Genomic DNA, 13,275 nt, shown 5'->3' with positions numbered 1-13,275 from the left:
TTAATGCATTGCTGAATGCTCATATTTGAGTGTACTGTTTAGCTGTAAAATGAGAAAGTTTGCTCTGGCAGGTGGGCGGTCCTGTGTTTCAGCTTGACTGTATACAACATGGTGGCCAGGTCACAAACGTTTTCATTTTACAGCTAAACAGTACACTAAAACACATTTCTGAGAACACTTAGGCAAGACAAAGGTAATGCAGTAACAAACTCTTGACTGATAATTGATCAGTGCTGCCTAGTTTGACAGTTTGACCACAGCTCACCAGCAGTGACTGACATGATTGACAGCTGCTGTCTCTGAAAATGACATGTGATTTGCTAAAAGCTCCGGTCATGGGCTAGATTTTCTAAAGCCTGAAGCAGAGTTACAGAAGAAGAAATGTTCCCCCAGACCTCTGAATCAAAGTTTATTTTGGGATTTTTGCCCAAGGATGCCAAAAATAAAACCGCCTACCCCAGCTTTAAGTATATTTCATGTAAAAGTACTGCTTTAACCCACTTTCACAGGTTCTGGTTTCATTTCCACAGCTCTCCACATTCCCAAAACAACAATTTAGCTGTACTCAGGGGGAGATACTAAATCCAAGTTCCAGATACTGTCAGGGGGTGCAAGTTAGTTATAATTAGTCAAGCCAATTCGTCAACAAACAATAACAACAGTGAGTCAACAACAAACTCAGCAGCGTTTCACTCCTACGACCACTTGTCGGAGTAACCTGGCGATGTTTGCATTGTGATTGACACATTTTGTCGTTGGCACTGGAGATGCCCATTTTTTCCCCCACAGACCTGTAGCGCTCACAAGTAGATCCTTTAATTTACTCAAAATCAGCTTCTGATGTTTTCCATCCTCTTTTGAAAGTCTTTGTCTTTGTTAACTTAAAATTTCTCATCTAAAATTTACATAAAAGTGAAAGAAAATCAATGTCAGCATTTCTCTATCGCTGTCTGTCCAACAAATGCACGTCTCTTCCCTTTTTCATCAGTATATCCAATGTTGCCTTTTTCAGCAAAGCATATCTAATATGTCGAGATTTAATAGACACGGTGAAACACAAAGCAGAGCCAAGGCTTTACAAATTCTTAAAACTTGAGGTTATTGAAAGTGTCATGCTATAGGTTGTTGAGTTCCTGCTGTGAAGAAGGCCAAAGGAGGTTCATGACTCTGCATGATGGTTTTGGCAGCACATTTAAAGCTTGTTTACATAATGTTTTTTTAATCCACTCATTTTGTGTTTTTCATTGCTGAAATGACCATATTTTAAGTATGTTCTTATGCAGTGAAGCTCATCATGCTAGAGCTGACCTTTTGTTTATTTATTGTGTTGTGTATGTGTTTTTTGTGGGAAACATGTCACACACTGCTTGTTGGGGCCCAAGGTCTGTGCTGGTGCGGCGAAATGATTTCTTTATACGTTGCTATTTTTTACTCCGATTTCATGTAAAAGTGGCAGAGTGCCATCTTTTCACTTAATGTTGAAGTGCGCTGCAAGATTTCTTATTTTGTTCTAGAGAACACAAACAGTATTACTTGAGTTCACGGCCTCAGTGTTTTGTATTCCTTTTAGCTCAGCCAGATTAACCTTAGGTCTTTGCAAGACAAATCTGCTTTTTATCCACCTCTTGCTTCATCTCTATTAGAAACAAAATATGATAATTTTATTCTTACATAAACGCTTGGAGTCAGAAAAACAAGTTATGCTAATGATTTATGGGACAGACCTAGACTTGTAGCTGGAGGGGGCTTGATTTCATGGTTGGAAATTAACGGGGTTTCTTATTTATTTTTTTTATTTTCTTTACAATAGTTTGTTCAAAAACCTCCTACCTTTTCCCAAGGCGCTGACACTTGAACTACACAATCTGTGCTGGAATGATTTAGGCAAAAGCAGCACTGTTTTACTCAAACAGCTCAATTGTATCATTTGATAGTGTTTATTTGAACACGGGGCCAGACTCAGCAGTAATTCTGGCAGGAGTCAGCAGTCTCAATGCCCAGTACCTCCCAGTGCATCTGTACTGGGCTCTCTGCCTTTACAGCTCCCCATGCTTAAAAAAATCCAGGTGGAATAGATGTGGGTTTTGGATGAAGACGAGAAAAAAGAAGATGACTTTATTATGACAGAAGCTTAGATCAGGGGGGAGACATGATTCATGTGCTCACATTGTGCTCACTTAAAACCCAAACAATAACGAAAATTGCCACAGCACATGCTGCAGCGTAGTTACCGTTCCACGAGACAAAACATTCATGTGTTTGCCTCTAGAAATGATGGGCGACGATACATAATAGGTGACATTTATTTTGGTGATAAATCAAGCACAGTCACATTAAAAAAAAAAGTCATGTTGCGTCAATTGCTCGAGCAGCCAAACAGCAGTGTGTGAACATGTTTCCTTTGTTGCTCTGGGGTCCCACCTGTTCCATGTTGAGCCCAGAAATATGAGCTAATTTTGAGCCTAACCACCACATCAAGCTATTAAAGTACTTTCACTTCATCACTTTTTTTTTTTTTTTAAACCAAATCTGTTCGGTGAGTTCAATCACTCGGTGAGTGCTTGCCTTAATGCTTCCAAATGTTCCTGCCTGGGTGCACAACTCAAATCCATTTACTTTAGTCCACAATCAGTATTCCATCAAGTCAGTAAGGTGCTGATTTAAACCTTAGAGGAGCGAGGTTGAAGGTTTGGGAAAGAAAGGAAGTGTAATCATGGGTGTGTGCACCTTTGTCTGCATGTGTGTGAGAGGATGCAGTCAGTACAGATTTCAGGTCTTGGTAAGTTTTTTCGTGACGATGGAAGAGATTAGATTGGAGCTGTTGGATTGTGGCTTTTTCAGCCACCTAGCTCAGCAATCGGTTTGTGAGACTTCTCTCAAAGAATGAGAAACTTAATGGATCAACCTTGATTCCCCTTTTTTTTTTAAAAGCTCCCAGAACAGAGAGAGTGTGAGAGAGGACTTAAAGTTGGAGAAAGTAAAAAAAAATCCTGAGGTGTAAGGGAAACAGTTTAGCGGTAAGGAGTTAGAGATGATTGCTGCTGGAGTAGGGGGAGAGATGTCAGGAGAGGGAGACAAGTGAGAAAACCAGGCAGATGGAGAAAGAGAGAGAGGAGCTTTAGATTTATAGTAGACTGAAGCTCCACTTATAATGTTCTGACAGGCCATCCGGCAGGCAGAGCCACACTTGAAGCTACTTATTCCATCCAGCTGCCATCATGAACATTTTACTGCCACTGGGAGCATTTGAATATTTGCATTTCCAGTGTAATACAGTTAACAGTAATCACACTAAAAAAAATACCCTTCATCTTTTACGCTCTTGATGAAGATGGAAAACTGCCTAATCAAGTTGATCCCGCTAGTGTTTGCATCCAAATGGTCCACTCAGGCAGTCGTGACAGGAGCGTCGATCATTTACTACATTTGATATCAGGTGATACAAGACCTGAGAGGCTGTAAAAGAGACTGACTTTGATTTGGAGCTAATTTCATCCATATTAGATGTTCTGAAAAGCAAAATTGTCTGGGCTTTTACTGTGGAAATCAGGAGGGAACTGACTAAAGAAACAACGATTATACAGCCCAGTATTCAAATGAATTAAGGAATACTTTCTCCAGGCAGTAATGCTGATGTTAGACCATTTCAATCAGGAGAGACTTGTTCTGAGAGAAAAGAATATTAATTAACATGAGCATGTGAAATGAGCAAGTCTTTGGCGACCATTTTCAGGAGGGTGGTAAAGACATAGTCGATTAGGGATCCCCCCCCGTGGAGTCTAGACGCTGGTGGTGGTGATGAGATGAGATGAGATGAAGAGGGAGATGAGGATCTGAATGTGAAGAGGAATGGGTTTTTAATGAGCTTGTCCTGGGCTCTGGATAAGGTGACTAGAGGTGAATGGGTTGGATTATGGCGTGACGATTCCACCTAAAATGACAGTTGACAGGAGCAGAGAGGAGAACAGATGTAAAGTTTGGCAGCAGCAACACGAATGGCTGAAGTGGATCGAAGTTTGATTTGCTACACCCATAGTCAGCTGATTGGTGGAAGTGGGATAGAGGGTGAATTGTGAATGGATATAACACAAAGAAAGTCTTCCTGATTGAACTTATGCTGAGCTTTATTCTGCAAAACCCAAGACTGCATTTGACTGCATATTTTAAAGGAATACTTCAGCCACAAAGTCATTTTTGTATCAGTTATTCACCCCATGTTACACTGAATTTGTTAAAGCATTTTCTTCCATGCTGAGTGAAGAATCCAAAAACAGCAACCATTCTTGATTAATTAACAACAGCAAAACTACATCTAAACATCCGTTTACACTCACTCAACTCATGCAGTATAATCCAAGTCTTGTTTAACCAGCTGTATGGGCAGTGTTTCTTCAACACGTGCATACACATTTAAAACTTCTGCATACAAGTAGCGCGCCTGGGCAAGAATGTGCGTTTGTTACCTGCTTGTGCATTCCATTAAGCTTAGTTAAAATGCAAGCGCTTGCCCAGGCCCGCTACTTGTCCATGTGAGAGACTGTGTTTTAAATGGTTTTAGCTATAATGTATGTGTTTGGGAAGTACTGAGCATATGACTGGATAACTGAGACCTGGGTTATACAAAACAAGCTGTGTAAAAGTCTGTAAACTGATGTTTTGATTAGGGCAGGGCGATATGGCCTAAAAAAAAAATCTCAGATTTTTTCACAACAAATCCGATTCCCGATTTAAATAAATTTTTCCCCCCTACTTAAAATCGATTTGCAGATGACAAGTTTTAACAGGTAGCACGTACCTGGGGTCCAAAACTTTCAGCATGTGAATAAACCCCGGATTTTCTGCGTTATATATGGCACCATATCTCTTGCAATATACATCACGATTGCATCCGTGATTGCTTTCTTATTATACAGAATACAGTTTGTAAATGTTTTCAAGACGGTAGTTGTTTTTTGGCGGCGGTGCTGGGGCTGCTGCGGTCTTGTTCATTTCGTAGGGAGCAACACCTCTCCCACTCAGCAGCATGCCTCTGTTTGAGGTGCTGCAGTAAATTAGTAGTACTGCCTTCAAACACACTTTACAGCGGGGTGCTGTTTGTTCTGTGTCTGACGCCACAAAACCGAACCAATTCCAAATAACTGAAGACATATTCCCTTTCTTGGGAATGAGTTCTTTCCCGCTCGCTGCCATGTTGTAGGTGTATCAAGCGTGCCGGGGGGGGGGTGAGCCCACTCTGGACTACGGGAGCCCAGTGGGGAGCATCGGTGGCGGATGTTAAAGAGAAACTCAATTTTCATTAAAACAAATCGACCTAAACTACAAATTTGAATCAAAGGGATAGTGCACCCAAAAATGAAAATTCAGCCATTATCTACTCACCAATATTCCGAGGGAGGCTCAGGTTAAGTTTTAGAGTCCTCACAACACTTGCGGAGATCCAAGGGGAGAGGGGGTAGCAACACAACTCCACTAGCAACACAACTCCACCTAATGGAGGCTTACGGCGCCCCAGATTCAAACGTCCAAAAACACATAGTAGGCATAGGCAGTTAGAGCTACAGGTTACAATGAGCCTAAAAACATTTCAAATGACGTTTTTCCAAACAACTTTTTTATGTCGAGGCTTCAGGACACTTGGATCACTACGGACGAGCAGTATGGAGATATTTTATGGTTTCAGTTATGTGTTTTTGGACGTTTGAATCTGGGGCGCCATAAGCCTCCATTAGGTGGAGTTGGACGTTTGAATCTGGGGCGCCATAAGCCTCCATTAGGTGGAGTTGTGTTCCTACCCCCTCTCCCCTTGGATCTCCGCAAGTGTTGTGAGGACTCTAAAACTTCACCTGAGTCTCCCTCGGCATATGGGTGAGTAGATAATGGCTGAATTTTCATTTTTGGGTGCACTATCCCTTTAATCGATAAAATCGATTTATCACCCAGCCCTAGTTTTGATATTGTTTTGCTGTTGTTTTACGCAGCCTCCTTTTACTCCGATTCATGAAGAATTTTCTCAATTTTTGGATTCTTCGTTTCACTGCGAAGGCATGTGAGAAAAGCAATGTTTTCTCCACAAATTTAAGGTAACACATAGTCAGTAATTGATATACAAATGATCATTTTTATGTCATTGAATGTAATCTTGGGTTTTGCAGAGTCGTCTAATATGAACACTTCAGTCTGGAGGTAGGCTTAGATCATGTTCAGACTGATACTGTGCTCACAGAGATGAGGATTCAGAACTTGACTGTTGCGAGACTTGACTTACATTCAAATCAGGTTTTGAACAAGTGAAGTGCTGGAACAGTTAAACATCAATAAGACTGTAACTAGCAGACCTTGTATGGCTGCACAGCTTTGATGTCTCAAAGGGCTTGACTTGTTTTCAATTAATTTGAGTCTTCCAAAAGACTTGAAAACAGCTCTGGCAGAAAGATTTATTTTCTCTGCACTGTAACAGAACTGGGTTGAATATCACCTCCATATTAAGTAGATCACACATTATAATTTCCTCAGCGATCCTGGTGGATTTTACAAATCCACTGAGACTGGGATTTAGTTTGATTGAGTGCGGTCTTTGTTTCGACAAATGGTGTGGACAGGATTAAGGCAGGACTTTTGAATTGGTAATTCGAGCTAACAAGTGAGCGATGAAAGTGGAAAAGTGATATCTCAGTTTAAGTTATTCACTTTATCATGATTGTCTGTGCGGTTTCCTTGTCTGCACCGCTTTCTTTCATGATCAGTGGGCTGTAAAGGCTCGTCTAAAAGTGTGCCTTTTCATCTGCCTGAGGTAATAAGGTGAAAACAAAATGGGAGGGTTTGCTCGTAAAAATTAGAGGGAATATATGCGGAAATAAAAGGCACATGTTTCAAATTACTTGACACAATTCCAGCTTTAAAGGCACTTTGAAACGGAGCTGATTTAAAAATATAATGTCTGTTCACAGCCAGGTAGCTGCGGCATTTATTTTCATAATATTGAAGAAACCAGGACTGTGATCTCATTGAATGATACCGGCGGTGTTTTCATCTCTCAGCGCTGTGGCATAATTTTAAGAGAGAATTATAATCTCACTGTTTCACAGAGAAAACCGGTTCACTCACTTCAATTTAGATGAGAGTGATAAAGAATATGTAGTTCACATTTTCAGAAATAAGAGAACATCCCCGGAGACGGTGGTTTTATTTGGACATCATTTTAATTTTAAAAACTCAAATGTAAATGCATTCAAAATGTGGCGACGACCCAGAGGCAACTGGGAATATGTGTGACTCCAGAACTCCAGACTGTGTGTGAGTGTGTTTGTGTGTGTTTCTCATTTTTTTTCCAGGACCGTTTGCTTGTCAAAATGACCAGACTCTGCCCTCTAACATCATGTTTATTTTTTATTTTCTTTGCTCTCATACACTAAACAATGCCCGCAACCTTTGTTTGTTTGGCTATTTGTTTTGCAGCTCTCTTCGCCTTAACTCACAGAGTAGCCGGGATAAGATGCCAGCCCCAAGGTTAGCTCCACATGTTTCTCCAAATAATCTTGCTAGACATGTATTGCTGGGGGCACATCCTCTGAATCCTGGGCTCACTCACTTATTTATAGAGCCAGACCCACCCCCACCCAACACCACTAACACCTCACACCCGTTGGCAGCGGCCATCTTCTCCCCTCCAGCCTCAGATGTGTGCAAACAGCTTACACTCTGCAGACCTGATTTCACCTGGAGCCGTGTCTTAACATGAATTATGCTGAGGTTCTTTAGTGTTTCATTAAGATTCAACCGCTCCTCTGGTCGACCTCTTAGAATACTAATGAAGCCCTTAAAGCTGAAATCTATAATGTTTTTTTAAATTAATATATCAGTAATATATCCATGCGTATGGCGCAGAGTAAAAACCGAGGCTTTTACTGTGGTTGGAGACGCTCTGCATACATAACTACACAGAAAACAGTCAGGTGGAGAATGCCAATGCCATCATACTTCATCACTTAGGTAAATGAAATATTCACCATGACATTACCCGGTCGATCAATGACATTTCCACTGCATACAAACGAGCTGGAGCAAATTCAGACCCCACATGATCTGTCCTCTGTACAGTACGCATCTGGACACTAGTACTGAAATGATGAACTGATTAATTGATTAGGCAATCAACAGTTCTGATAGGATTATTTGTGTATTTAGTGGCATGTAGTGGTGAGGACTGCAGACTCCAGGTGACACTTCTCCGGGTTAGAATTCCTTCAGTGTTTATTATTCAGGAATCTTTTTACCAGGAGCCAAATTATCCACAGAGGTCTCCTCCTCTCCAAAACAAACAAACTGTACTACGAAGCCAGGTCAACTTACCCAGGGTATCTTTTTGTTATCTGGCTTGACTAACCCTAACACTGCCCATCTGGATAACGGATACCACAAAGCTGGTCATCACCAGGTCATGTGAAAGAGGCTGGGGTGTTAATTGCGAGCGACATCATGAGAACCATGAATGAAGTAGGCTGTTTAATAACATATGAGAAAAAACAGTACTGAAAGCAGCTGCGACAATGAGACAGTAAAATGTCAGTGGCGTGAGATGTAAACGATACTCTGTATCCTTTCAACGGAAATGTAGAAAAATTGAAAGTACTGTTGTAAAAGTCACTGTTGGCCGTGTCTTAAATTGCATGTAGACTATAAGTGACATTAATATAGAGTATTTTATGCTATTAAGTTGTGTGATGAACACTTTAAAGTAACACCAGACTGTTTCTGCTACTATACTAACAGGTGGAAAAGTAGCCTAGTTAATAACTGATGAGGTCTATCTGACCGGAATGTGACATTTATAATAACAGGAGCCAATTAACAGTGTGTGAGTATTCCCAGCTCTCACTACACAGGTGTCTCATGTTATTTGGAGGAATCAGAGTGTAACATAGTAACACTATCACTGCCGACTAAAATAAACTTTACATAAAGTAAAATCCTGTTAAAATCATGTGTTTAGGCTACTCTTTTTTTAAACTGAGACTCCAGCCTTTTGTCCATGGATACTTTTTTCTTCAGTGATTGGATTGGCTAGAGGTCGGGTTGTGATCTGATACTCTGAAGTTAACCTGCTCTGGACCAGGTTAGCTGTATAGCATGATTTATTCTAGTAAAAACAGAACCAGCTCTGTCATACTGAAAACCCAGAGTTAACCCTTCACTAACTCCAAATCCTGCTTCGCAGTTCAGGCCTCAGGTGATTAAAACCAGTAAAAATAATGAATAAAGCAGTTTCATGTTCCAAATAAGTGTTTCTCCGACGCTGTTCGGTTTGCTCGAGACAGACCGCTAGCCCAGCACCTGCTAATGTGTGCTCGCCCTTTTTCTCTGATAACTTAAGATCCAGATGTTCAGAAAGTTTTCAACCGAAGCTGGATTATCCACAGAAGTCTCTTCATCTCCAAAACAAATGAATCAGGTGATTTAAACTGGTTCAAACCAGGTTAAAGCAGTTTCATGTTAAAACGTTTTCTCCAACACTGAGTGCGTTTACATGGACAGTTTAATTCCCTTTTCATTCGGAATTAAAGTTCATTCCTATTAAAAGTGATCTTCTAAACACCTCATTCGGAATGAAAATGGCCAATGCGATTGAAAATTCATTCCGATGTAAGGGGCTGGAATATTCAGTTTCTAATTCAGAATGAAAGAATTTCTCGCACTTGTATACACTCATTCCTCTTTAAGTTCATTCCGGTCTTTCTGCGCATGCTCGTTTCCTTGCCCGTCTGGCGCAATGACGTATATAGCAAAGGGCTGAGATAGAGCAGTCGGACTCGTTGCACTCACTTGTTTCCATTTGCCAAAGCACGGTCTTCTATCTCCCTTCTTCGACCTTCTACCTCCCTTCTCCTCCTCAACAGATGAAGCATTAGCAGAACAAGGTTGAAGTCGTACTGCTGCTTCAAGAATATAAGCAAAACAAGTCCGAAAAAGGCACTAAGAACGGTGTTGTCAAGCGTCTTGTTATCCGGAGCGAGGACTACAGTGTTTTCTTCCGGTAAACGTAAACACATAACATCCGCCCCGCCCCCTATCCAATCAGAGACCTTCCCTGCCCCAAACCTTGCGCGGACCCAAATAAAGGCGATTAAACTGATCTCTCGTGTAAACCCTCGTTCGGAATGAATATTTCCCACATAAACTACCTGGAAAGACTTTAATTCCGAATGATCAGATTTATTTAATTCTGAATGAGAAGCCATCATGTAACCGCACCCACTGCTAGTCTCAGAGAGGCTGCTAACTATGGTGGCCAAACGTGAAAATGTGAGTGGCCCCATCTAGGGCTAGTGTTTGGTTTGTCCATTCTGGGCTACTGTAAGAAGATGGTGAACTCTGTGGATGAGGACCTGCTCCCTATGTGAATATAAACAGTTCATTCTACGATAATGAAAACACGATTCTTATTTTCAAGTGATTATACACTAAAGAAAACATATTTATTATATTCTATTTCTACCAGTATATCCCCCTAAAGCCTACACACTGGAACTTCTGCTTATCTGTATTTTACATCATTGTTAACGGAATACTTTTGAGTTTAGAACTTGGTCTGACAACGAAGCAATTTTGAGATGTCACCTTGGTCTGTGAGAACTCTTATTGATTGATAACAAAACAAAACAATCAGCAAATCAACCCTATAATGAAATAACCATTACAAGCAGCCGTAGGTAATTACTTGGTTGATTGCAAGATGATGCAACTTGTAATTGATTTAGTAATGATTTTCCCATCTCACTTTGATGAAGCAATGCATCAAGCTGGTATAAATATTCATACGCAATATCAGTGTCAATTAAAAAAATAATACCTCCCTTTGTGTTTACCATCAGGCATCCATCAGCAGCCAATAAATCAAAAGAATCTGCATCAGTGGCAGCAGCGTGCTGTCCTGAGGAATGGCTGATGTAAACCAGAGTGAAAGTGTGTCATCACTCGGCATGTTTTGATGGTGTTCATGGAACGAGGGTCATACATGCTATGTTTGGCCTTCCAGCTGGTACGACCATTTTTAGCCCTCCGCGTCCTCTGCTGTGGTTAATGAACGCTGGCCGTTTCCCTGATCTCTCTGCCAGGCCAGAGGCTTAAAAATACCCTCAGAGGCAAAGCCTGTTGATGGCCGCCTCTGATCCTGCTAATCAAATCCTCCCCCATGCAGGCGAATAACAAAAAGCCCTCCACTTGGCTTCTCTCTAACTAACAACATCACAAGCTTCTTTCATTGCATCCGCTGACCAGACCAAGGTCTAAGGAAGTCCAAAAAAGTACAACTCTTTTTCTTTTTCCTCCAACAAATTGGGCCATTTTTAATTTGTAATTGTGAACTTTGACTGCTTGGTGTGTTAACACACGGCTCATATCGCAGGCCTCCCCAAGTGGGCTGACAATAGCTTCTTTCTATTTGATTACATAGCCAAATAAAGTGGAATGAGTCTGGAGATGTTATCGACTCCAGTTAAAGGATTCATCACATTCCTCCGTGCCTTTTGAATTCAGTTTGAACAATGTTACAGACTGAAACCTGAGGAGTTTAAGATGTCCTTCCTGCCTTGCAAGCTGAACGTGCATGAATGGAAATTTCTCAGATTGTAACTTAACTCTGAAAGTGCGCATTTCATATACAGTATATTATTCAACCCCCGTTTCTTCAGTAGGTTGGTCACCTTATTTCTACCATTTATAAAGATCATTAAAGGAGGGAAATACTTTTAGAGTGAATATCTCCACAAGGCTGCACAACTCAATGCAAACATACCCAATGCCATTAGTTATGCAGGATTTCTTTGATTTGATACTTGCATACTGTATATAATATAAATGTAGTTGCAAGTGCACAATGTGGTCAAGAGTTCATGGCAGTAGACCATGCAGCATATTGAAATGTAGGAATGATTCCAAGTGTTCTGCAAAAAAATAAAAACGCAGGAAAAATCTCTTTCGACCCAAATAAATGTTCCTTCTACTAAAAGATGAAACGAGAAACAGAAAATCTGGTTCCGCCTCACAATTTAGATGCACAAGCAGAATGATAATGCTTTATGGTGATGCTACACACACACACACACCACAAGCTAAGGTCCTGTTCAAACTGACAATGACCCCCTTTTTATTTCAATGAGAAGACTGCATTGGCAGAGTGGGTGTCCTGATGCTGGAGGCTCTGGCAAATAAATGAAGGGTCATATAGCAACAAAGGTTAACCTAAGTTAAAGACAAAAGATTGATTTCCAGCAACTGTCTCATGGCATTATAACAACTGTGCAGTGTTTTAGCCTCTGATAGACCTCAAGAAGCACATATTTATTGGTCAAAATGGACTTTCTGGAAATCTGTGAAGTAGTTGGTTGGCCATTGGTCAGTGATAGGCCATCGGTGAGCATCTGTCACTCTAGAAAGGGTAGAAGTCCCGCACTGTTAGCTCTTACTGGCCCTCTTTTTCGGCCAATTCAGCATATTGAGTCCATGTCAGAGACAGTGGAGCCTATCTGTGTGTGAAATGACTCTGATTGGCAGTTGAGCTCAGCTCACGAGAAGAGAAACAGAAGTGGGGAAAGCATTATGATGGAATTATTTTTTCTACCCAGTTGTGCTCTTTAGCAGACACAGTTTGTAGTTGAGGATGGATCAAGGGGTTTACCACCAGTTGGTCCAGGAGCTTCCCCTCGATAATGGCCGTTTCTCCTCCATTTTTAACCAACTGTAAACTTGTTGTCGTGACACCACAGAAGGCCTGCCTCTCAAATCTTCCGATTGGACAATGGGAAAAGATGATGAAAAAAGAGATGACGTTGGGTGCTTTTCCGCTCTGAGTTGAACTTATTTTTTAAACTCAAGAAGTTCAGAGCTGGCAGCAAAAACACCAGGCGCCTAGATTGCAGAAAACTTCAATCTCATTAAAAACAGTTTCAAAATGGCGCCTCCAGCTGCTAAAACACTGTGGTAACTAATTAGTGTCTCAAATCCTTCCTGTCCGCCTTCCGGTTTCCCTCTCTGAATGACAAACACTATCACCGCCTGCTGGTATGGAGAGCTACAGTCAGGTCCATAAATATTTGGACAATGATACAGTTGTCGTCATTTTGGCTCTGTACACCACCACAATGGGTTTTAAATGAAACAATGAATACCTGCTTAAAGTGCAGACTCTCAGCTTTCATTTAAGGCTTTTTTCAAAAATGTAGTATGAACCGTGTAGGAATTACAACCATTTCTTCACACAGTCCCCCAACTTTAAGGGCT

General features: G+C 41.0%; 1 protein-coding gene across 2 annotated transcripts in view; it reads left to right on the top strand.

Moving 5' to 3' along the window:
- npnta (nephronectin a) overlaps window positions 1-13,275 on the top strand; it is a 72,505-nt gene that overhangs the window by 13,846 nt on the left and 45,384 nt on the right. The window contains exon 3 of one of the 2 annotated variants that reach the window (XM_050043389.1): window positions 7,456-7,506. The exons of the other annotated variant lie outside the window; for it this stretch is intronic. Within the exon in view, the coding sequence (XP_049899346.1) occupies window positions 7,456-7,506 (51 nt within the window). The remainder of the gene's footprint in view (window positions 1-7,455; window positions 7,507-13,275) is intronic. 2 annotated transcript variants of the gene reach the window in all.

This window comes from Epinephelus moara, chromosome 5 (assembly GCF_006386435.1).
Source record: "Epinephelus moara isolate mb chromosome 5, YSFRI_EMoa_1.0, whole genome shotgun sequence".
NCBI lineage: Eukaryota > Metazoa > Chordata > Actinopteri > Perciformes > Serranidae > Epinephelus > Epinephelus moara.
Note: the sequence above shows the minus strand (reverse complement) of the source record. Positions and strands in the feature narration are given on the sequence as shown.